We start from the raw sequence: 27,022 nt of genomic DNA on the forward strand, positions 1-27,022 counted from the left end.
TTTTATTCAAACTATTTGGCCATCTTTAGTCATTTTACAGATATGAAAACCATTATAAATTGTTCACAACATGTCTGTGGAATTAACACACTTTTGCATGAAGTCACAATGAAATATGAAGCAACACAGAGCCTTAATGGCACTACATCTTGCTAAGCTTCTCAGATGTTTTGTACATTCAGAACGTATGTGCAAGCATATGAGTTTTTACAGCTAATCCAATAAACATTGCGCTAATTAAAATAAAATGTCTGAAGAAACTGAATTACAGGAGATGAGTGATAAGCACAGTTATATAAGGATGATATAATAAAAAGAGCTGGGCTAAATCTCATTTATTTGCACAATTCTGAATCCTGGTACTTGAGGTCATGTTACCATGGTTTCTGCATAAACACAGGCCTGCAGACCTACAGAGGCAGGGCTGCAGTTAACCATTTGCTTTGTACAGACACCAGCATGGTATCTATAACACAGGGGTGATTGCTGGCGCCAGCAGTAATGAAGGCATAAAGGCATTCACTGAAATTGAGCTTCTCAGGCCGGGAGCCAGAGTGGCCAGCACTCCATGTCATTTTGTGCCTTATTCATAGAATTAGGAGAGTTGTGCTCTTCCACACAGTGCACTTAATTTAATTAAAACATAATCTCTCCAAAAGCAGAGCTACATGTGTGACTTTGATATACTGCCAGCTGCTGTCTGACAACTTAGTGTCTGCAGCTATGGAAAAGAAGACAAATGGAGGAGATTGTTGGATGCATCCATACACACTTGTGCACACATAATTTAAAGGGATTTATTTTGCAGATACAGCAGATTTGTTTTTGAACATGGAATTCTGCAGCTTAAAATTCAGTCACAACATATTCCACATTACTGCACAATACCTCCTCTTCTGATAAAAAAAATTAGGCTTACTCATTGCCCTGGGTTATTTTGTTAAGTTAAGCATCAATAGTGGTAGTTGAGCTATACAGACATGAGGAGCCTCCAACCCAACCTGTAGTACATGGTTCAGTCACTTCGTATTCCACATTACATCACCATACCTCCCCTTCTGATAAAAAAAAATGTTAGGTTTATTCATTGCCCTGGATTATTTTATTAAATTAAGCATCAATAGTGATAGCTGAGCCCCATGTAGATGAGGAGTCAACAACCCTACCTGCAATGCCTGAGTTTATTTTATTGAAGTGACAATAAACTCAGAAGTTAAATCTTCAAAATGCATTCAAGTACCTTAACTATTAACAATAATGTATCTTATTTGTTTATCACTCGGCTGTAGATCCTCAAATCATCTCTGAATTCCTGCTGACGCTGTTTTTCCTTCTGGAGGGTGGCTACTTTTGTTCCCCATGGTCTCTGTGTGTATTGTAAAGTAGCCACCGCTCCATGCTCACTCCTGTGATAGACTGCAATCTCAAAACAAATTAGTAAATTAAACATCAGATTGTAGTCCATCACGAGAGTGAGCTTGGAGCGGTGCATACTTCACAACTCACAGGGACCATGGGGAACAAAAGAAGCCACCCTCCGGAAGGAAGGACAGTGTCAGCATGAAGTCAGAGATGATTTGGGGATCTACAGCTGAGTGATACACAAATAAGATACATGTTTGGTAATAGTTAGGGTACTTGAAAGGATTTTTAAGATCTAACTACTGAGATTAGTGTCACGTTAGGTTAAGCACCAATAGTGACAGCTGAGCCCCAGGAAGATGAGAAGCTTCCAAGCCAACCTGCAGAGTTTATTTTATTAAGTGAATGATATTAAAGACAAAAGATATTTAGGCTATTTGAAATGCTGATTAAATCTAATACAATGATGTTAGTCCTTTATGTTTAAAAGTTTTAGTTTCATGCAGAATCAGTTAATTCTCAAAGCAGTGGCCCTGATATCCCATTTTAGCTGTAAATACTACGGTGTACTTTTTTTCTTTTTATTATAGCAAGGGTGCAGGGTAGTCAGGATAGGGTGTGTGTTATCAACAGTTCAGTTTCAAGGTAGTACTAGTGAGAATGGCCACACATGTGTCTCCCCTAAGCATTTTGTACCCAAAATGTCCATTATAAATGTTAATAAACCAAGCATATACAGGTGAAACTCAAATAATTAGAATATCGTGCAAAGTTCATTTATTTCACTAATGCAACTTAAATGGTGAAACTAATATATGAGATGGACTCATTACATGCAAAGCAAGATAGTTCAAGCCGTGATTTGTCATAATTGTGATGATTATGGCTTACAGCTCATGAAAACCCCAAGAACCCCAAATCCACAACCTCAAAAAAGTAGATTATTACATGCAATCAATAAAACAAGGATTGTACATAGAACAATATCGGACCTCTGAAAAGTACAAGCATGCATATGTACTCAGTACTTGGTTTGGGCCCCTTTTGCAGAACTTACTGCAATCACTTTTGCACGATATTCTAATTATTCGAGTTTCACCTGTATGTTCAGTAAGCACTGACCAAACACATGCTCCTGGATTTTAGATTGTACCTGTATGTTGGACCACCCCCACATACAGTATATATAGCCACCTTACTTTCTAGTCCCTGTCCAGTAAATTTGCTAAACACAACAACACATGTTCACGGTGGAGGTGCAGAGATTAAGGGGGGACATGATTTCGATGTACAAGATGTTCAATGGTGATAGCAACGTCAGCAATAAACTTTTTACGGTAAACTCCATAACAAAGACCAGAGGCCACCACCTTAAATTGGTGGAGAAAAGATTTTAGCACAAGGGGCGTAGGGGCTTCTTTTCAGTTAAAGTGGTTAGGGTCTGGAATTCTCTGCCACAAGCAGTGGTATCAGCTGAGAGTGTTACATCATTCAAAATGCATTTGGACAATTTTCTCAGAGACCACAACATACAGGGGTACTGGTAACCTTAAAAATAAGAACACACAGGGACTCATACACACGCATACACATGCAGAATCATAAACATACACACAATAAGTTGAACTTGATGGACCTGTGTCTTTATTCAGCCTCAAATACTATGTAACTATGTAACTATGTAACACTGGTAAGCCTTTTGTTGGCTCATAACCCAGAGCCATAGGCTGCAAAACCTATTGTATCTTCTGCAAAACCATTCATTACAGGTTTAAGAATATTTCTGTAGAGTGCATACAATACTTCGGAATTTTAATAGGAGCCATTGCACATGAACTACCTTGCTCTAAGGTTGAAAAGGGCAAAACACACAGCTGGACGCTCATTATACATTTCAACAAACAAGCTGAACCTGAACTGCTGACATGTAAGAGATGGCAAATGTTGTATGTCTAGACCACTTAATCACCATAATAAATATGATGGCCAGTTATCTTTTATCATTGCATTGTTTTGTACTTTGTATTTATTTATTTTTATATACATTTATAATCTCTGCTCATCACTGGTGGTTCAGGGACAAGTTTGTTTACTTCATTCTTAGTTGCATGTCTGCCATTCCTCACATAACAATGCTGAACTGTTACTGAGAAACATTGGAACACTTATCTAGCCCTGCACAATGTTTTGTATTAATAGAAAGTTTGTGCGGCCAACCAAAAATGTATTTACTGTTTTTTTTACACTTTTTTTCAAATGAAAAGGAGAGTCGGCACAGACTTTTCTCATTGTTAAATGCCAGCAGTAATATGAATTGTCTATAAGTAGCTCATATGTAAACAGGAACAATAAAAACTTCCATTTGTTTTAAAATAAGCATTTAAAGCTGAAGTGTAGTGTATCCATATAAAACTTTCCTTTGTTTCCCCTTCCCGCCAATAAACATGATGCAATTAAAATTTAGTTTTCCAAGAAATAACTGTTTATAAACCCAGTAATGTTATTACTACGTCTGTCAGCTGCTCTTTGGTGGGAAGGGCCCACAGGCTCCTGTAAATGTCACAGCGTCCTGCCTCGGATCTTTTTGTGTATAAACGGATTGAGTGTGAGTTGCCGTACTTGTACGACGATTACTTTATCTGCTTGTGCGCACAAGCGGTACACTGTGAGCACACTGTCCATTGGTTAGTGATGTTTACAAAACAAGAGCCAAACGCAGCTGTCACAAAATGTAAACAATGGCTGCGGTTTGCAGCTTTTTCTCCCTTTCCTCTCTCACCATGAGAGGAGAGGGAGAGATCTCAACATTGACTGCACCCTCCCCTGTCACCACCCTACCTGTAACCCCCTCTCCCAGTAAGCCTCAACTCTGGGTGCTGCAGACTTTAGCTATACAGTCTGCTGATTGGTTGCAGGCACATCAATATGGATGCTGGGGATGTGTTCTTTCACATATAGCTCAGAAACAAAATGAGTGATGGCAATGAAAGCTTATAGCTGTGAGGGGGAGGGGGAGGGGGGTAATAGTGCAGATGAGGGGAGAAGTGAAATTTCCCCTGTATTCCTGCAACAACTTCCAATTTATGGATTTCTCATCAATTTCAGTCCTCAAGACAGTGGTCATCAGGACAAATAGAGAAGGTGAATCTTTGCAGAGGTTGCACAGACAGCAATAAAAACCTTACAGATATGTTATCCCTTCACCACTCTATCTAAAACTAAAACAGAAAAACGACTCATTCACATCAATTGTACATCATTCTTTTACATTTCTGTTACCTTTGGGAGTGTTTTCTTTTGATTTGCTACACAGGTTTTGTTTGTTTCCTTTTAATTTAATTAAAAATATGAGCATAATAACAAATGTTTTCCATTTGAGTGATGTTTGTCTGCATGTCGTACAAGATTCAATGAGGGAAAAAACAGTTTGATATTCCACACACACTAGAACTAATTCAAAACAATCAAACAATTCAACCTGTTCAATTGCTTTCTTTCCAAATATCACCACAGTTAAATTGACTAGAAATAAACAAATTATGACCATACACTGTTCATTTTCTGAAGTATGTGTAGACACTTTATATGGTTTCTCCAAACTATGGGCTCCTACAACAAAGGGTTCTTTTATTCTGAATTCTGAATTCTAAGTTAAGTAGCACACACACAACTGCTCAACATCAGACAGGGACAAAAAAGGCTCTTAACAGTTGGCATGATTTACTGCATTCAATTAAACCTTAAAAGAGAACGATGGCCTAACCTTTTTTGGCCATAGCTCTCTTCAGGGTTACAGGAAGACATATATTAATGTCCTCCCGTGACCCAAAACTCAGTATATAGCGGGCCACAGCAAGCTATATATAGTATTTGAGGTTGAATAAAGACATTAGTCCATCAAGTCCAACCTATTAAGCTAAGAGAGTTGCGCCGCAGCCGGGACTGATCCCAACAATCCTGACAAGATCCACCTCGCTGGCTGATTGACAGCTGGCTCTGCCTCTCTAGAGGCAAACCCAGCTGTGCCCACCCTCTCCTCCATCCGTCCCTCCAGTCAGTGCTGGAGAAAGGGAGAGGGGAGGGGGGAAATCTCTGCAAAGAGCGGTGACTGGCAGGGAGTGATGACTGACAGTCACTGCTCTCTGCAGGGAGAGGATCAGGAAGACAGAGATCAGCAATATGTGTTCGCTGACTTCCCGATCAATAGTGTCACAGGTTGGCTTGAATTATGGGGATGAGTATTTTTCACTCACCCCATAATTCTCTTTTAAGTATAGGAAATCTTCATTGAATAAGGCTGATAATGTGGGTCTTTTTTGTGTGGGTGTAAGGAAGGAAGAGCTAATTGGCTGGAGGGGTGGAAGCTGATAGTGAAAGAATGGGGCGGGTGAAGAGAAGGTGGTGGTGGAGTATGGGAACAGGAGCTGGGAGTGGAAGACTGTGGGTACAGCAACTAATAGAGGTGGGTAAGATTAAGAATCAATGCTGGAAGAGGAAAATGGAAGCTGATAGTGGAAGTGTATTAATAGAAGCCCTATTGGATAGTCACAACTGCAGGACTAGTAGTTGAGGAGAAGGAGAAGAAAGCAGGTTTCAGGAGCACATAACAGAGAGTATGACAGTCAAAAAGGGCAATGGAAGCAAGGTGTGATCGGAAAGGAAGAGGCAGGAGAACACAAGGCAGAAAGGACAAAACGGTGCACAAAGTTATGTTTTAACCGAAAATCAGAGGTTTTGTTACCTTTTATTGAAGTTCCTAACAATTAAAGTGATATTAAAGTCAAAAGCTCCTTTCCCCTCCAGGATCCTATGTGGACACCCTTAGGCTGTGTGTGTGTCTTCACCCCCTGCTCCTTGTTCCCCACACCTCCCTCCACCTTCCGCTCCTCTTTCCTGCCTCCTCCCTTTTCCAAGCTAGTAGATGGAGAGCTGCTGAAGACTATGCTGTCCCTTGTGATTTTGTACTGTACAGAAAGTTCAGGGAAGGTGAGCTGAGAGAGTTTGAGCCAACTGTTCTCAAACATGGTGACTGTAAGTGCTTGGCCAAACATTTAAAGAAATACGTGTATATTTGTTTGCTCTGGATTCAATATTGGAAAAAAAAAGTTTGAGAATTTAATACTACTTTAAGCGAAAAGCAGGAAAGAAGCTACCACGAGAGAGATTGTGGCATTATTCCTTGATTGTTCACTCAATATGGTCTCTATTTGTGTTATTTTAGTGTTATATTATTAGAATAATCTTGACACCAACATGTTCAGCAATAATATGTTACTTTATCTAAATGGTGAACTGCTGCATGCCCAAATCCTTTGTAGTCCCAGGTTCACTAACATGATAGTTTAGGACTGAAGTCTAGCCTGCTATACTCCAAAATAAAGAAAACTGCAAAGAAATGATTATTTTGTGTAGCTTAACATGGTATGGTAGTTTAGTGACAAACAGGGTTATTCGCAAAAAGGTGAAGAGTTTGGAGAAGGCAGAAGAAGTGAACAATCTAGGACAACATAGCTGAACTGGAAAGTGAGCTGAATAAGAGAATGTCTCCAAATCAGCTATTCTCTCCTAGATTGTTCAGTTCTCCTGACTTCTCCAAACTCTTCACCCTTTCATGAATAACCCTGAAAATGTTTCAAAGATGGCATTAGCGATAATCTAATCAGATGAATTTGTACTTTGCAAACTTTTGATTGTTTAGACTATTTGCATGCTAAACTATCTGATTTACAAAGAATCATATAACTGAGGAATCACAAATGTTGTGTTTAAGGAATTGTATAATTCTCCGCATATTGGACATCTATATATTCCCGACATAATGTATATTCAGGTGAATCAAAACATTTCCTATTATATATGCAACTGATTTGTAAATGGATCTGCTTATAGTTAGCACTCTTGCCTTAAGGTTATAGGTTTGAATCCTTCCTGGAACACCATCTGAATGGAGTTTTTATGATCTCCCCATGTCTATGTGGTTTTCCTCCAGGTGCTCTTGTTTCCATTTACAATCCAAAAACGTACTAGCATTCTTCAAAAATGTGCCCCAAATGTGTGTATGAGTGTGGTAGGATGACATTAAATTGTGAGCTCCTTTAAAAGACAGGGAGTGATGCGTAGCCTATAAAGCACTGCATTATATGTACATTCTGCACTGAGTGGCCAGATTATTATGACCACCCCATCAGTACTTTGTTGGGCTACGAGATGACTCCGCGAGATGTTGAAAGGTGATGCGAGGAATCTGACACTGCACTGTTGCCCTTCTGTTTGTCTTGTACCAGTCTTGCCACTCTCCGTTCTGCCCTAACATTGACTAGTCCTGACGGCCACAATTCGCACGTTCAGACCCAGATTTTCGGCTGACAGTCCAGTCTTTAAACACTTTAACAACAGCTGCTCTTGAACATTTAACCAATTCTGCTGTTTTGCTGATACTCGCTCCGAGTGCCAACAACCATCCCACATTCAAAGGCTGTTAAATCGCGTTGTTTACCCGTATCTTCAGAAAAAAATCACTTCTACTGTCGTGATAAACAACCTGCTTCCCTATTTATAATGGTCTGGCCCTCTAACAACCTCAGCGCGAAATTATAGCTAATTATAGCTAATTTGCCTACAAACATCAGGTGGTCATAATAATCTGGCCACTCAGTGTATATGTACAATGGAAATAAATTAATAATGACATTTTATTTAAAAATAAAATCACAGGAATGTTAACAAACATAGGAATAAACTTGGAAAAATAAAAGAACAAATTACTTTTAAACAGCGTTATATAAATGCATGCATCAATATATGCTTTAATAATCAAGTAACGTCAAGTCCTTAATTAAGCTGTTATATTCAGTAAATACTGAAACATGATCAAAGTTTAAATTGTTAACATTGCTTTCTTTGTCTGTAGACTTTTATTTAGAGGAGCTGCCCTTTTAACACTTGTATAAGTGTGCTTCTTTTATCAGTTCACTTCCTACTTATCTAGCCATTTGTCAGTGTACAAGTCAACACTGTGCTCCTTTCTCAGTAAGGTCGCTGAGCAGAGGGAGAGAAAGGATCAGTGCTGATCATTGTGGAGACAAGGCTATCATATAAACACTGGATCTACACAAAGGTGAAAAATGTTGTCTCACGCACATAATATATGGGATTATGTTGTGAGAGCCTTTAAAATAATAGTGCTGTTTCCTGCTCAGAATAATACGAGTGGCTACCATAACATCATGGTCTTTCAAAAGATTAGTCTGACATTTATTTTAGTGGAGTCTGTTTAAGATGGTCAAACGTGCAACATATAGCAATGCCGTTAAGAAGACCGATCGATTAGAGTGAAACTCCTGAAAAACACCTACATATGCAGTTCAAATTAGGCATGGGCTCGATACCATCGGCATTTCGTGTGTCCAGAGAACACAAGACCTGTCAGAGCGTTCGGCGGGCTGTTCGTCCGTCGAGCGCCCGACAAGGCTCTGCGCCTTGTGAAGCCATGATTGGCTAAAGCCTTGCACCTGACCACAGATCAGGTGCAAGACTTTGCCCAGTCAGGGCCCAGTACTCTGTAAGAGCCATGATTGGGAAAAGTCACCTTTTTGCCGTCTGTGTATATATTGTCTGTCTGTAGTTCGCAGCAAGCAGATGGGACGGCGGTCGTAATTTTTTAAAAATTTCATTATTTCTATTTATTTTTGATTGTTTTCATTTTTATTTAGTCGAGTCATTGTTGTCGTGGACAACACTGGACGACGTGATTGATCATGGATTACGGCGGTGGATCCATTTTTTTTTTTAAATTCATCCAAAAACTTGTCTTTTGTTTTTTTTTTCAAATAAAGGATATGGGGGGAACCCCACTTTTTTTCTTTTTTTAAAAAAATGGTGTCCCTCCTAAAGGTTTTTTTTTTCCTTTTTAAATGTCATTTTTGCTGCAGCTGGTTTTATACATTGTACATATGTGCCACTCTACAGGCAGTTTAAGGGGGCCCCACCAGGCACGATGTTTAAAGGAATTTTTAATTGTTATTATTTCGCTTTAAGTGATGGTTAAATCACTGCTCCTTTAAAAACGGTATTTTTTAAAAGTGTTTTTTTCCAGTGATTCCTGTCCCCCAGGGCAGTACCTGGATCCCCATACACTTTTATGGCCAATAAATTGCATATAAGGCTTTAAAATGGGGACATTTGATTTTCAAAGTTCTAGCCCCATAGACTTGCATTGAGCTTGAGTTTGAATTCAAACTTTTTCCATGTTCCAAAGTTCGAATTCAAATCGTACAGAGCGGCCCATCACTATTAACAATGTCTGCCCTGAAGGAGCTCACAATCTAAGGTCCCTATCTTATATTCATACACATACATACTAGGGCCAATTTAGAAAGGAGCCAATTAAACTATACCAGCAAGTCCTTGGAGTGCAGGAAGAAACCCTACACAAGTACAGGGAGAACATGCAAAATCCATGCACTTAGCATCCTGGTATTTGAACAGAGGACTCCAGTGTGGCAAGGCAGGAGTGCTAACCACTAACTGATTGTGCTTTCCTCATATATGTAGGACTAAACCCCAGTGGCCAAGCACTGCACTTTTATTAGACAGGTGAATTTTAGGTTGATGGAACTTACCCCCACAGATGGGGCTTAGCCCTGAAGTCAGAAATGTTGAACATATAGTGAATCCAAATTTAGACGGACTTTTGGTGCCATACAGTGCCTGCTGTTATGCAGGATCTTCACTTTTCAAAGTTTAAAATGTCTGCCGGGTGCACTTTAAAATAGCTATCTATAGAAAATTAGTATCTCAATTATACATAACATATGGAGACCTAAGTCATCCCCCCCTCCCATTGTATCTTCCAGAGACTACATGAGATGAGACCTCTCTACAATAGTTCCTGCCTTTGCTCCTGCTCAGTTCAGGGTATTACCACTCTAACTGTGGCATAACCTATAATACAAAATAAATGAAAAATGCAACAGGAAAAGGGAGGCACTGCAGGAAAAACCTGACAAGCAGAGGAATATCACAGATTTCATGGTAGATATAAGAAACTGCTGGGTGGTTTAATTCTCTTATATCACCCAAGCATTAAATTATCAGCTGTGGGCTGACTGAATCTTTAATGTCTAACATGAGTACAAATATAATTCAGCACAGATACAAGCTACTGCCACTCTGTGGTTGGGATGGGGTGAACAAAGCTTTGATTAAACAAAAGTGATAATATCTGAACTACGTAAAACATAATGAACTTGTTTTTTATGCCCAGCCATAACTTTACTTTTAGTATTGGATGGAGTGGTAAGGATTAGAACCCCTGCCAGGTTGCTACTGTGATCCTGGACTTCATTAGAGAGATTTCCCCTTACTTCCTATCCTGCTGATAATGTTCCACCAGACAGGAAGTGAGGGGAACTCTCCAACAGCAACACAGGCAGAGATTTAAAAAATGCCTTTCTTTAGTAGAGGAGAAGACTAGAACCCAGGTAACAATTTAATTTTCCAGTGTTCCTGCTGCATATTTATTTTCACCTCCTGTTTGGTGAAACTGATGTTAGAAGAACAGAAAGTGAGAGGAAACGTCTCTAAAAAACACCCCGCATAGCTGTAAAAACCCAACAGGAATTCTACTCTGTCCCCACTCTATCCAAAACTAGAAAAAATGGCTGAACATACACATTGGTTTCATTTATAAAAGTCCCGTCCGGCACTAGCGCCCCTAGATGGCAGTGACGAGTATAGGAAAATGTATTATAAGTCAACATAATATACAAACATGTTTTATTACAATAAATATAGAAAAAAATATGAATTAATTTTAAAAAATACCTACTTGATTGTTTGTGTATTTTTCCTGGTAAAAGGGGAAACAATTTTAAAAAGCAACTCCATGGTCCCGTTTATACCCAGCATCTCTCCGATAGGGACTGCACACAAAAAAAGGAAAGAAAAAATAGTTTATATAGACAAAACTACACTTATTTACTGAAGTATTTTTTTTAGATGTGTTCCTATATCTGAATACCAATATCAGATTCTGAAAACTGAAAGAAATACCCTGCTCCCGATTACCTATCAGAAGTAAATATAGTCTGATAAACGTAGAAGGATCTTCTAGGATTAACAATATCTGACCTTTTCAGAAAAATGTTATTTCTGCAAAATACGCAATTTATAGAAAAAAAGGCATACATTCCTTGAAGTGACACACACCAATTTGGAACATATACAAATGTTTATTTTCCGGGAACTATCATTTTCTAACACCAACCTAAACAGGACATGATTCATATGTGCTGCAAGCTTGTTTTGAAAAGCATTAATCACTGATAGTATTTTCACTATGGGGTTGATTTAATCAAAATTCACAGGGCCATTAATTCTGTAAATATCTGATAGTGTGTGTCCTGTGCCAATATACTGTATGCACAAATGAACATTATTTAGTCCTTATCCCTTACCAGTGCAATGGAATTTTAAGTTATTATTGTAATATTGCATTATGGCCACTAGATGGTGCTGAGGAGCATAGAAAATACTTCATTCCTATGCTCCTTTAGTATCATCTAGTGGCCATAAATAACACAAATAATTATTATTATTATTATTATTCCGCGACCAACAGATTGTGCAGCACTTTACAACATATGGGGAGAAAGTAGAATTACAATACCATACAAAAGGATTAGAAGGACCCCACTCGTGAGAGCTTACAATCTGCAAGGAGGGGCAAGTAATACGGAAGATGAGCTGATTGAGGGAGCATATGTACAATTTTTAAGAGGCGGTGGGATAGGCTTCCTTGAAGATGTGATTTTTCAGGGGTAGCCTAAAGGCAGAAAGAGTAGTAGATAACAATATAGGTTATGGTAGGGAGTTCCAGAGGACAAGAGACATGTGCATTCGGATTCGGATGAACCTGCAAATCAACGAAAATCAGGAATTGGAATCCGAAATAATACATTTATTATATGCCCGAATATACGAAAACTATTTTCGGGCATACCTAAATTCGTTTTCAGAACATGCCGGTAGCCATATTGTCTGCCGGTGTGTTCTGCACATGCCCGCCACCATCTTGGAGGTGGTGTGTATGACGTCACATGATGGTGACGTCACACGCTGAACAAGCGGTGGCCATATCGGCCGCCAGCGCATTCTGCGCATGCACGAAACATTTTTCGTTTTCATCTGTTTTGTCTGAAAACAAATGTTTTTGTTGTGCACATGTCTAGAGGAGAACTATGTCTATTAAACATGTCTATTAAAGGAGAACTATGGGGTTAAGTCTTTTCCCCATAGTTCTCCTTGGGGTAACGGAAGGACACAAACTAGCGTCCTCCCGTCACCCTAGGCACAGTATACAGCGAGCTGTAGCTCGCTGTATACTGAGACGCCGCAGTATACCGCGAGCAGCTGCTCACGGTATACTGAGACGCCGCAGCTGAAGCAGATCCCGACAATTGTGCCGGGATCCGCCCAGCTGCGTGACTGACAGCTGGCTCTGCTGATCTAGAGGCAGAGCCAGCTGTACCCGCCCCCTCCCCCGTCAGATCCACCAGTCAGCGCTGGCGGATCGGAGCAGGGAGGGGGGAATCCAGCCCCTCCCCTGTCACGACAGAGAGCCGTGACAGGATTGAGAGGTGAGCGAATGCCGGTATGTGTTCGCTCACCTCCCGATCTACTGAGCCGACCTGTGACAGTCTCATTGTCACAGGTCGGCTAGAACTATGAGGTGAGTGAAAAGCACTCACCTCATAGTTCTCCTTTAACATGGAGAAATCCATATGTAACTGTTTGCTGCATAGGTACACGGGAACTGGATGTTCTGTGAGAATATTCTTTTCATAGGTATGAATAGGTCAAAAAGCTTCACACTGATAATGCAGAGTACAACTGTGGTTTAAGCATTATTCTATACATGCTGTATACAAATGCTCAGTCAAAAGATTTTCATCAGTAATGTTTTTTTTAAACAAAAGATGCTTGGCTGACAAGCTTAATCATATATGTTTGTGTTCCTTGCAGTTTGTTATATGGTAGTTTGTTTGAGAATAACTTGGGTAAAGTTTAGTTTATGTTAGGTTTCACTACTTTTAGTCTTATTCATAGTGCATGACCAGTGATTTCCTGTGCAGCTTTGAATAAACACTGGCCAATTGGATTTCCCTTTTTACTGACAGGTTTTCTGCATTGTGGTCCCTTCTAAGCCAAAGCTCCTAGGGTGTAGCCTATTAACAATGTCATTTTAAAAGGGAATTATAATATATACTATGTTGTTGTTATAAAATACAGAAATTTAAAAAATAACACTTGGTAACATCTATGTCATTAAAGCGGATCTCAGGACACAACTACATCTCCCGTGATGTAAGCTGTAGGCTGGGTTAGACTGACAATTAAATGAAACACCTGAGCGGGTGGGCTGAAAATGCTTGTGCTGGACTACCATGGGTTGGTAATAGGTCCAGTCACACATATCTCGAAGAAGAGGATGCAGTAGTAATTGGTCTTCATAGCTGGATATTTATCCTCAGAGGCAGAAGCAAGCTCAAGTTTCACATAAGATTGCTGGTCACAAACTACTTTTTTTGATACACGACTGCTACACTAAGTTATGACCACTACTTATTCATTTTGACTGGAGTTAGGATTTAAATCCCAATCTTCTGGCATTTTTTTAAGAAAAAGAGCCCAAGAAAGTGTTCAAATATGGCTGCAATAATTACTGAATCTTTCACCTGCAGTATCTCTTTTATGCCACAAGATGTCCTCAGTCCAGTGTCATTTAACACAGAAGACTGAGAACATGCTGTGAGTGCAGGGCACAATGGACTTGCTGCCGAACAGGGTGTTATAACAGTCCCCTGAACTTAGAATGTAACGATGCTGACGGGTGTTAATGTTAAGGAGACTGGTGTTAATGTCATCACATCAGCATTACTCTCTGCTTCACCCACCACTGGGAAAAGATTTGAAAAGGAAGAGGACCCTGCTCGTCACATGACTGGCTTGAAGACTTCAGAAATAGATAAGCAGTATAAAATTACAATGGAGGTCTCCGGAAGAGCACTGCTTAGAGTTGGGCTATAACGGCATGGTGTGTCCTCTTGTTGAAGCCCCTGCTATTCAAATTATCACCTCTGCTGAATAGATTACCTATCACATTTTAAGAAGACTGAAGACTGGTGGCTGTAATGTAGTAACTACTTTAAACTTAGTAGTGACACCTTCATATCTCAGGATTTCTGTATGCGAGAAACAGTAAGGAGTCTTCATCACATGTATGGAAATGCCTTTTCTTGCATTACAATTAGACAAGCATAAGTGCTTTTCAGGTCATCGGCTAACTGATAGAAACAGACAGAGTGGACAGGTGCACCACAGCTGTACAGGGACATAAACACTTCATTAGCTAAGATGGGTATTTCAAAGATTAAAGTGAAACTCCAGCTATTTTTTTGGTTATAGATAGATTGGTTAATTGTTTATATCCCAACTAGGAAAACTTCACTGCAGAGACAGGTGGAGTGAGGATAAATCTTCCAGATTGGGAGGATGTCCCACTTGACATCTGTCATCTGAAAAAGGTGCTTCCATTGAGATCATTTTCCTCTGCCCCTGTTGTGGTAACAATTGAAGCATTTAGGATTTTCTCTTGCTTTCTGTCCGTCCGTTTGTCCGTCCCCCCAGTGAGAACAGTCACCAGGATAGAAAATTATAGTCAATTAAGGAACATAGAGAGAAAGATTTCCAATATGAACACAACTGTCAAAGATAGGATTTCCTTCACTTTGGAGAGATTTCCGCACACTTCCTGTTGTGTTTATGGAACAGAAAGTTAAGGAAAGTCACCTTCATGGAAAATACTGACAGGGGTTTTACCAATTACCTACTCTGTACAAGACCAATGTGCACAAATTATACTTTTCTTCTGAAAGTTGTCTATATTGTTAAACTATTTTTTTAGAGCTGGCCTTAGAAAAGTCATGGAACACAGTCTAGAGCTAGAATTGTATAAGCACTGTTAAAACATTTCATTGGGCTGACTTATAAAACTGTAGGAAATTGAACCAGAACAACATCAGAATTCTTGTTTAATTTCCTGATAACATGAAAATAAAAGCTCACTAGTTGCTACGTGGAACAAGTTTTCTCCTTTTCCCTTCTGCAGAATGTATACATCTGCTCCATTTTTAACAATATATTGGATTTAAAGAAGAACTCCAGGAAAACTTTTTCATAACCCTTGCAGTAGGGCTACCCCTGCGCTGCAAGGGGTTGGTTTTTGTTTAGGTGATAAAGAAAAAAAGTTATACTCACCCAAACCACAAAGCCGATCAGATGTCACAGGGCTCCCTCCAGCATGTCTCTTCCTCCACTTCAGCATTGGAATCTTCCTCAGTGTCCTCATCCTCACGTCTATACACTGCAGGGTAGGGGGAGAGAGGCTGGAAGGACCGGTCTAAGAACAAGCCGGCTCAGAGCATCGGGTGAGTATCAGTTTAGAAACATTGAGCAGCTCTACCCTCTTGTCTCCAGGCCCCCTGCTTGAACCTCGGTGCCTGATGAATCTTCAGCCGGAGCCTTCACTGAGCAATAGGTTAAAAAAACTACGACTAAGGCCCAGTTTGGGCCTGAAACATGTAAGCATTTGTTTGTTTGCTGCTGTTATGCCTTTTTATAAATAAAGTAATGGATGGACGCATCCCCTTGTGAGTGCCGGGTTTTTTTACCCATCAGGTGAGAATAACTTTTTTTTAAGCTAGACAAAAACAAACAGTTAACCTTTGCAGTGGGGGGGTAGCCCTATTGTAAAGGTTAATAAAATGTTTTCCTGGAGTTCGCCCTTAAGACTAAGGCCTTGATCACACCAATTCCAGTGCATTCCAGCACAGTTAGTTGCTGGAAAGCACTGGATCGCATAATTATAGCCTCTCTGCATTCTGGGGCAGGAGGAGGCGTGGTGGTGCATTCAATTGCACCGTAGCCACGCCTCCCACCCCACAGTGTGATCGCTCGCACCAGAATGTGTGGCACAGCAATGCCTGCAATCTGGTGCGATCGCAAAAAATAGTGCATGCAGCCCCAAAACGCAGAGAGGCTTGCTCAATGCAATCCAGTGTGTTCCAGCAACTAACCGTGCTGGAATGCACTGGATTGGGCGTGAAAAAGCCCTCAAGGGGCAAGTACTCACTTCGAAATAAGCGACCATGTGACTACATGGGTCACCACCAGCTGAGATGCCATTTATTTTACTTATCATACGTAACAGGAAGTAGTATTTCAGGTGACAGTTTTGGTTTTCATTATTATGCTGTATTGTTTTTATGTATATATATATATATATATTGTGGGGAGCATTATCACTTTCATAAACTTACCCTAAAAGAATAAAGTATAAATATAAATGAACACATAAAGTGTCAATAAAGTAGCCTAAAGAAATGTGAATTCCTTATATTGAGATGTCTTATTTCCAGACTATATTTTGTTCTTTAGTTTAACACTACGTTAATATTAACTGCTTTCTAAGAGCTAAGAACTATACGTTGCCTTTGATTGCGTTCTTGGATCTACAATGAATCCCATTCCCAGTTTTGGCTTGGAAGGATTCCAGAGTCTGTTTGACACACTTAAACCACAGAGCGCATTAGTGCCCAGCAGTCCATATCTCATCGTCTCCTTTAGCCTGTCAGGTGACTGCCGAATACATTTGCTAATAGTAACATTTGGAGAGCTTATTTAAGAAAGGCAAATGGCAGAAAACAACTAATTAGGATGGCTGTGAAACACTCAAACTCTTTGTGAGACACACGTGCCATAAGGTATCATCACTGGTTGGCAAAGTGACACAAACAGCTGACAAACACCATTGATCATTCAGTAAATGTTCCCGTTGACCTCTTCACATATTGTCTGCCTACACTGGGTTCTGCTGGTGAGATCGTTCAACACTCTTTCATTCCAGTAGTACTTTATGGGGATGGGTATAATGTTTCTGTAATATACTTTACTTGCCACCTTCACAGCAAAGCCTGCCTTGAAGGGAATGTGTAGTGGCTTTGTACGTATATTCTTCCTTGTTTATGGTCAGAAATAAAGCAAATCTTTCAAATCTTTCAGTTAGATAAGCATGAAATATTGTGTATTATTTTGAGCCAGTAGTTGGAGCTTTAGTCTAAATTTCACATGTCCGTCTATCTCTTTGCTCCTCTGATGAAAAATCCTGTTGTTTACAGAACTCAATAACACAAGTTACAATTTTCACTCAAATAGAGGCAAAGGAGCAACTAATCATAACGAATCATCCCCAATCCGACTGCTTGATCTGTGGTTTATAGACAAAGCTATCCTTAGTTTGCTTTATTGTCCCTTTAACTAATCTGCAGTGATATGTGAATCCTGTGTAATGCATTATTTTTTTATTTGGGAAAACAAAGATTCTTTGCAAAATATATCAATTTAAAGCAGAACGCAAGGGAAAATGATTATTAACCCTTCCAGTGGTGCTATCCTCGCACTGCAAGAGTTAACAGCTGTTTTGGTCTAGGCACCTAGCACTCACTGGCTGTGACAGCGCTCCCTCCTGCCTGTCTCCTCCTCCACTGCAGCAATGGAATGTCCTTCGACGCCCTCACGTTCTATACACTGTGTATAGAATGTGATGATTTACGAGACCTTATGGGGGTAGTCCCACTGCAAGGATTAAAGTAGTATTAAGGTCTGGGTGTTTTTTACCTTAATGTATTCTCTGCATTAGGGTAAAAACAGCCCAGCACCTTTTTTCTACCCCAGTCCCCCCCAGTCTCCCCCACACTTTCCTGTCAGCTGCGCTCGTCCCCGTCGCCGGTCCCGAAGTGATCCTTGGTACCCCGAACGTCCGGGTTGCGGGGGGAGGATACTGATGACAGAGGAGCCATAGGCTCCTTCTGCCATCAATCAAAGAGGGAAGGGGCGTGGCCTGCCACAGGGCTGTGCGTGTCTATGGACGCACACAGCCGCTGCGCGCACGGGTGCCTCCATTAGAACGATGGTGGGACTCGTGCAGGGGGCGGGGGAAGAGCATGGCGGGGACCCACTAGAAAACGAGAAATAAAGAAGAAATTTAAAAAAAATTGGCTTTCATATCACTTTAATAATAATTTTCCCTGGAGTTCTTCTTTAAAAAAAAAGATATAAAACAACAGGTAGAAAACGTATAACTGTAAAAGTTAAATAATTATGGGGGATTCTTGATAGTTGAACCCAGCTACTTCTGTTTACTTCATCAGTGGTGAGATAGCTACACCTGAGTGTCAGTCTTCTGGGCAGACTTAAGGTGCCCATACACTGCACGATAATCGTATGCGATCGGTTTTTCGTACGATAATCGAGCAGTGTGAACGGAGACGTGCGACCGTTTCTACTGTACGGTCGCACGTCTTCTGTCGAACCAGCATGTTCGAAAACCAGCCGGGAATCGTACGATTCTCGGCTGGTTAGAACGGTGCTCGGAAGACAAATGCCGAGCGGGCCGGTGTGCGCACGCGCACACTGCCCGTTCAGCATTGCGGTCATCGGAAGCCCGCCCCTCAGGGGGGCGGGCTTGCGATGATCGAGAGTGCGATCTGCCTGTCCAAGATAGGCAGATCGTACGTTTTTTAAATCCCTGTACAACCATCGCAAGACTAAAGTCTTGCGATGGTTTTAGAGTGTATGGCCACCTTTACAAAAGGTCTGATTACTGGAGAGAGATGCGACATCAGTGGCAATTCAGTCCACCAGCATTTACCCATCACTGAGATATTCATTTTTGGTTTGCTAAATTGTTCAAAGTAATAACAATTTTGAAAATAAAACCACTGACAGTATTATTGAAAGGAAAGTGGCAGTGTTGTGTTCCAAAATCACCGAAGTGAATACCCACCACTGGACGCATACATTTGCACAGCGCAGAGACATGGAGTCAGATGAGCAGACTTGGAGAGATTTTTTCTTATCAGACTCAGGGTTACATCAATAGCTTCTAATTTTTGGGCCTTTTCCCCAAAACATTCATCTAAAATAAAAAAAATAAAAACATTTCAGTGTGTTTCAGACGCTTTCACATATATCAGCTTGCACCAAAATCTTAAGGACAAAGCCAGTGTAGCATGCTTGAGTCATATATATGCTTGTTTGTATTAAAACTAAAGTGACACTAAACTCAGGAGTTAGATCTTAAAGAACATTCAAGAACCTTATCTATTAACAAAAATGTATCATGTTAGTGTATTACTCAGCGGTAGATCCTCAAATCATCTCTGACTTGGTGCTGACACTGTCCTTCCTTCTGGAGGGTGGCTACTTTTGTTCCCCATGCTCCCTGTGTGTGTTGTAAAGTAGCCACCACTCCAAGCTCACTCCCCTGACAGATAATAATCTCATATTTAGTTTACTAATTTGTATTGAAATTAACGTCAGCTCTACTTTACAGAATGAGAAAACAATAGCAACCAAACAAATTAGTCTATGGCAGGCTACCAAGTTACTGCTGGTAAGGGGAAGTAGGGTGACCTGAGTTGTTAAAATAAAATTGGAATTGCTATGAGTAGGGATTACTCCACAGTTCATGCAGCTATAGAGAACAGTAAGTGTTTGTTTTAAATCTTTTTGCTTCTTATGAATGAGTACATATTTGGATGGCCATAGCCCGGCTTCAGGTTTAATTTATTGGCACAGATTTGCAGACTACTGCAGAGTTATTTTAATTTATACTTTGATATTAAATGTGTTCAAGATCTGCAGCCACATTAAAGCCCTCTCTGTCCCAACAAATTGTGTAATATGATGTGGTAGACTATAAAGACAAAATTATATTTTGGATGTTATTTACTTTTCTGTTTATTAAAAAACATTTTTTTTAGAAATATATTTACTGATTTGATGTGTTATATGCACAAATCAGCATTTATTTCTCATACCTTTTTTAATAACATGATTGCTATGAGAAAAATGAGGTTTATACCTTTTATCACACAAATATGAGTAATCCCACAGATACAGTACCTCTCTGGCCTACCTTGACCATCAGGTGGAGAAGGGGTAAAAGGAGGCTGTAGTCAATGGATTCTGATGTTGCTACATTTACCAGAGTTTGAAGCAAGGCCTCACTTCCTCCCTTGGATATCATGTAGTGAATCCGACGATGAGTTCCTGTAGTGAGAAGAAAAATAGAAGAGTCCTTGATTATTTTTAGGTAATATTTTTGCTTTTTTAACCTGGAACAGCTTCCCTACATTTTTTTTTTAAATTTGAAACTTGTCATGTTCTTCATACTGCTAAATTCAGTACTAATTTCAAGAACACACAGCTTTTCATATTTTTCAGAGATATTATTTTTAAGAGATATTATTTTTCAGAGGTATTATTTTTCAGAGGCCTTCTATAGAAGGTTCAATGAGAAGTCTTCTAGGGAATTATTAGTCAATGGTAGTTACAGCATCCACTAGACACAGTAAGGGCTAAGTCACACTAGCCTGCACGTACAGAGTAATTCCCTCAATGATCAACATGCTTCAGGATCTTGCTTGCCAGCCAAGGGAGCAGAGACAGAGTGATACCTTACTGGTACTACTGAGTGATTCTGTAGGAGCAAGTGAGTGCTTTTATAATGATGCTGTCGCTGGCAAATTTCCCCAAGTCACAGGGTCCAGGGTGCATGCCCTCTGAACCAATATGACAATTCCTAAATCACTTGATAAACAGGCCACTCATCAGCTAACTCATCATGTTTCTTATCTTGATCTCTTCCCTCCATCACAGGCTTTCACATACCTGCAGGAGCCACCCATATCCCCCTGTCATGGCCCAGTGTTGGCAATTCTGATAGGAAAAGCTCTGACACTTCAGGGTAGTTTCAGAGATTTTCAGAGATTGCTACTAAGCCCTGCCCCTACCTACCGGTCCATCATTATGAAAAGCATAATGTGGCATTACTCTATGACATACAGTTTAACCCCCTCGCGAACACCCATTGGAATGCAATGACTGGTCAGACGACCTACTGTTCTGTGAGCAGGGAATGATTTCAACCTATTTCGCCCATGGGGTGAGGTGTGGCACATTAGAACCCCACTCCATGTTGACACCCTTATCTAGACATCAGGTAAGTCAGTTACCAGTCAGCATCATGTACCAGCGTTTTGTAGGGGCCCTCCTCAATATACCCTTCCTAAATCTTGAAGGGTATAAGGGGTATTAACATGATAGCTAAGGGCAACATGTTTGCTGAGCCTGCATTAGTGATACCAGCCCACATCCATACTGTGGGACCTAAGACAAAAAGATAACATAACTCAAATGGAATTCTATAAAAGCTTTGCATCGGCACTATTGACAGCCCGTAAGACATTGTTTCTTACCATTCATTTAAAAGAAAACCAGTACTGAACCCATCACAAAAAAGCTAATTGTTTGGTTTAATTACAGCTGGGTAGTGTTCCCAGAAAAAAAAAAAAAAAAACACTGACTGGCTTTTCACTGACTTGAATGGAACCGTGCTTTTTCCAGGAAATTGACTTAAAACCCCAACATTGGCTTCACATAAATGATAAACTAGTGTTCAATGTAACTTAGTTACCATTCTCTCACATGTGTACAAAATAGAAAATAATACAAAAAATAAAGAATCAATCCCATGCAAATAATTTTCACATTCAATGTGTTGTTTAACAGCCTTTACAGATCAGGCCCAAAAACCCTGCAAATGAGCAAAAATTGGTTGGGTAACTATGGTTGAAATATCTTGGCTGAATCAGCTACAGTATCAGTACCCTATTCTTTTCCTCTCTATGGTCCTCTGTCAGAGTACATCTTTTAGGTTAGGATAGAAAAAGACATGTATTGGTCTCATTATCTACAGAATACATGGTGTAGTCATTCACAGAGAAAGCAATGTCTTTTTACAGCCCTATCATTTCCAAGAACATCGCCTGCAATAAAATACTAATGCAATATGGTCACTTACCAGCAGACAGCAATTCACTTAATACACTCAGGATATTCAGGGTTACATCTTTCTCCACGGAGCTCTGTCATGAGAAGAAAATAGACACATTATATTTTCGTTATGGGACATATAGCTCTGTTACCTTGTCATTTCCTGGGGAAAAAAAAGAAATGATTAAATGTTTTTCCGATGATTCCTCTTCATAACTTCTAGTAATCAATCTCATATTGCCTGTTCAAAAATCAATTTCTTTACACATCTCTCAGTGTGTTCTATACAACTCAACGCCATTTTAACTCTTGTGGCTCTCAGAACGATCAGCTTTACAGAAAGCAATGATTATTTCCTGTTGTGGCAATGTGAAATAAAATATTGACATAATTTCACCTTGTATCACTGGAATGTGTTATCAGGAATAATTCAGCAGTTGGTGAAAGCAGTGCTGTAGTTCCATTGTGTTGGGTAACATAATGGAAACAGCTCCCTATGGATAGCTTCAGAAGTGTAAATTATGAGAACACGAATATGGAAAACGAGTAATCAAACTAGCGTCGGATGAAAATTGGGCATCTTGTGTACTTTGTTATGGATACAAATTATGGCAATCTTTATTCAAACTAGGCCAGGTGGTGGAGAGAAGGAGTAAGAGACAACTTTCCTTTAGTGAACTCCAAGAAAAATACTGCTATCCCTATCTATACGCTATTATACCTGCATCGTCTCACCAACTCCTATGCCCTCATTATCTATGCAATTTGGAATGATTTATAAACATGGCCCAACTAGAAAAAGACTAATTTCATATATCTACAAAGCCTGGTGGAATTTACTAAATGATCAATTCCCAAAATACATGACCAAATAAGAAAATTACTAAGGCTATGAACTTTCTATTGAAATATAGTTAACCATATGGGCTCAGGTTAAACAGGAAGTAAAGTGAATTTTGAGAACATTGCTGATAGGCTGAAGAGACTGTTTAAAGCTAGCCATACACTATACGAATTTCAGCCGGCGCTACTGGCACCCTTTCAGCTGATTGAAGGAGCTGGTCAAAAAATCTTTGAACGAACAGAGCCAGCAGCCAATAACCTTCCGCCTTTGCTCGGGTATTTTGACAGTGGCTGACATCAGAATACAATGCAAACAGTGGAATAAACGTTGATGGTGGAATCTGTTATATGTTCTTCATTCAGGCCATGGGTCTAACGAAGAAAATATTACCGTGTATGACCGATTTAAGTCTCTTCTGCCAAAAAAGCTCCTACCTGTATAACAATACCTGCCTGTTATCAATTTTTTTTCTGTGCATTGAGCTGCAAACCATACAAAGAAAATACCTACACGATTATATCATGTTAGTATTAAACCCTAGAATGCCTCCACGTGATATATCCTTCCTTGTTCCACATGTATTGGGAATGTAACACTCTATAACATAACATATAACATTTTTTGAAACATTGTGAGAACATCATTTTTTATATCACTAATTGGCCTCTCTACACACTAGATCATTCACACTACTTCCTGTGATTTCCTTTTCAGATCTTAGCATTGGTAGTTAATAAACCCATCTTTCATGTAATCACCACAACACAGTGCTTGATAGTGCTGACATAGAAACAAACCTCCCCTTATGTGGTTGACCTTATCAACCACATAAGTGAGCTACAAAAAATGGAGCTCTTATCGACTCAGAAACATTAGACCCCGTTGGCTACTCACATAAAGCGAGATGAACTTCAGGTTCAGGTTGATGGAAAGTTTGACACCCGAACTCTAACTGTTCAAGGTTTGCAGAATGGGTAAAGTAAATGGCCAGATTTGGCCTGTTTGACTGCCTGAACCTGCTGTTGCAGCCAGAAGTGATTCATTTTGTGGCGACTTTACTCGCTCTTTGGTATTCGCAGGTGACATCAATAACAAAATTTGGTTATGACTGGCTGGCTTCTTGACATTCCTGCTGGCAATTTAGCTGTCTGTTGCTACAATGCCCAGATGACCTGTCGGCAGGTTGTCTGGGCATCGTTTATTGTAACTGTTCTGTATTGGATTTACAACGCGGGACATGTTTTTTTGTTGTTTTTGTTTTTTAAATAAAATACTTTGTCAACTTTGTATTTAGTGATACTTTGTATCTGTGTGTTTATTTCCATTTTCCATTTTTTGTGAATGAGAAACCAGTGCTACTATGCACTCCCTAATAATTTATGTGGGGGAGCCCCCCATTCTATTCCAATTCCCCTACCCCCCAGGCCCTCACATCCACAAGTCCATGAATGTGAGGATGAGGCTCTTGCTCACTGCTACCTCTTTCCTGGCTGGCCAGACAGGCTACATGCCCGGATTAGGACCCCAGCATTGTTTTTTTTTTGTTTGTTTTTTGTGTGGGGTCCACCCTCAAAATACATATCACACCCTCATCAAGGTTAAGGGTCTGGTATGGATTATTAGGTGGACTCCGTGCAAGCCTTAGAAAACCTGATCCAAGATGAATTTATAGACCAGCTCTTTCAACAATAGATGATAAAAAAATTGTTGAATTAGGGTACTGAAGGGGCCAAACGCGTCTCGAATTTAGAGCAATCTGTACGGTCCAAGTCACAGAAGCAGTTCCAGTTAGTTCTCGTAGAACAGTGTGCCTTACTAGAATGAGCTGTACTATCTCCAGTGCAAGGGAGCTTTCAACTTTATTTTTAAAACTGTGATGTGGTGACATTACTGGCCACTCACAAATACTTGTCCCTGTCTATCAGACAGATCTGTATCTGCTAGCAGATAAAGAGGGTGATGTATCCCTCCTATTACTTATTTAGATGTGTGTGTGTGTGTGTGTGTGTGTGTGTGTGTGTGTGTGTGTGTGTGTTATATATTAGGTATATGAATATGCCTTTATGATGCTGGTGAACCAGCTAATGGAGCAGTGAAGAATATTTCAGAGAACAGGAACAATATGAAAAAACTTGTGCTGTTTATCCTATTTCACTGAAGACTCTGGCTCTGGCAAAATTACCTCTGACAATATTTAAGCTCTCAGTATGTTTCGAGGAGTGCATCATTGACTTTCATGAGTGCAGCTTCAGCTGACAGAAACTACATTACAATATAGCAGTACGTTAGTGGTATTAAAGGACAAAAGAAAAAAGAAAAGGCATGTATGATGAAAGCTTAAAGCTAAACTCCAGGCAAGCAGCTAAATAAATAGGTGTGATACATATATGCAAGCATTTTTTTTTACTGTTAAAGGACATATAATTATGTGCATCCAGTTATGAAATATACAGAGCCCTGCAGAGCCAGTGAACTAATCAACCTGCTTTTTCTTCTTGTCATCATTTTCTTTATTAGCAGATCTGCATGCAGCACATTTAACTGACTCCCCTCCAGTCTGAATGTTGCTGTATGTGTAGCCACCTTTTGCTCTCTCCTAAACCCATTGGAGATGGGTATTGTTTGTTTTTGGCTGCTGCTGGATTTGAACCTGGCAATAGAGCAACCGACACAATAATGCTGCATTATGAATATTTGTGTCAGCCTGGCCAATCACTAGGTGGTTTATTGCCACTGGTGCTTGCTGGGTAGTGATGGGCTCGGGCGTGTTCGCAGCTCCACGTGCCGAGCCCGCCAGGAAGCTGGCAGCGCCGCAGGGCCAATCACAGGTACTGAGACATATCACGGTCTCTGCAGCTGCGGACCGGGATAATGCCTCAGTACCTGTGAAAAGGCCGGCCCTGCCTGAACCCATCACTATTGATTGGGATGGGAATAAATATTTGGGGCTGACCTTGATAGTGTCTCTTTCCATGGGGCCCCAGGGTAGGATGTGTTGCTGACCCTGGTATAGCTATGCCTGCTGCCTAGGGAAAGCCTGAATGCCACTGGAAATGGAGGCTTGGATTGGGCCTGAAGCGGCCCTGCCTGGCAGAGGGGAAGATGTTTCAAGATGGAGTGCCAGGGTGAGTGACTCTGCTGGAAGACGAGGCTGGTAGAAGATGGATCCCTGCAGGGAACTGGTAATTCTCTTAAGAGAAGTCTGATAACCAGATGGAGTTATATACAGAAATTCTGGTTCTGATCTAAAGGCTCTCTGCACTGTATAGCTGGATATGGGGCCTGGGTGTCTGTAGCCCTTCCCCTCTCTCCAAGTGAGCACCAATGCAGAATATATTCCTTAAAACACCCTAAAGAGACCAATTTACATTCGCTGTCTTCAAACATTTAATGATTGTCAGCTCTCATGGACAGGGCCCTCCTAAACATCTTGTATTGTAACTGTAATGTCTTCCTTATATTGTAAAGCGCTGTGCAAACTGTTGGCGCTATATAAATCCTGTATAATAATAAAATAATAATAATTACATAGATTTTTTTTTATATTTTTGTTAGGAGTTTAGTTCTAAAGTGAAAAATGTCATGCCAAATGTCAACAGACTTGAGTTTTTAATCTTCTCAGACTAAATTATTTACTGCAATGCAGTGCTTTTGGGTCTCGCAGTATACCAGAAATTTCTATATCCCCTGCCATTAATGTAGTCTCTTTGATTTTCAGTTAATATGAATGAGGCACCCTTCCTTTACATTAAAGTAAACCTATTGCAAACCTGGACAATTTAAACTGAGCAGATACTGAAACATTGCATAAGCCTACATTCAGTGAAATTCAAAGATTTAGGCAGATGTAGCTATATG

At 40.1% G+C, this 27,022-nt stretch overlaps 1 protein-coding gene across 1 annotated transcript in view; it reads right to left on the reverse strand.

Moving 5' to 3' along the window:
* The window catches only part of AGBL1 (ATP/GTP binding protein like 1), a 465,946-nt gene extending 442,899 nt beyond the window's left edge, over positions 1 to 23,047 (reverse strand). The window contains 5 exon segments of the mRNA XM_018556368.1: positions 11,192 to 11,285; positions 19,268 to 19,399; positions 20,389 to 20,535; positions 22,349 to 22,412; positions 23,042 to 23,047. Coding sequence (XP_018411870.1) covers positions 11,192 to 11,285; positions 19,268 to 19,399; positions 20,389 to 20,535; positions 22,349 to 22,412; positions 23,042 to 23,047 — 443 coding nt within the window.
* Between the last annotated feature and the right edge of the window lie 3,975 nt (positions 23,048 to 27,022).

The sequence above is a fragment of the Nanorana parkeri genome, unplaced genomic scaffold (genome assembly GCF_000935625.1).
Source record: "Nanorana parkeri isolate BGI_ZX_2015 unplaced genomic scaffold, ASM93562v1 scaffold236, whole genome shotgun sequence".
Taxonomy (NCBI): Eukaryota; Metazoa; Chordata; class Amphibia; order Anura; family Dicroglossidae; genus Nanorana; species Nanorana parkeri.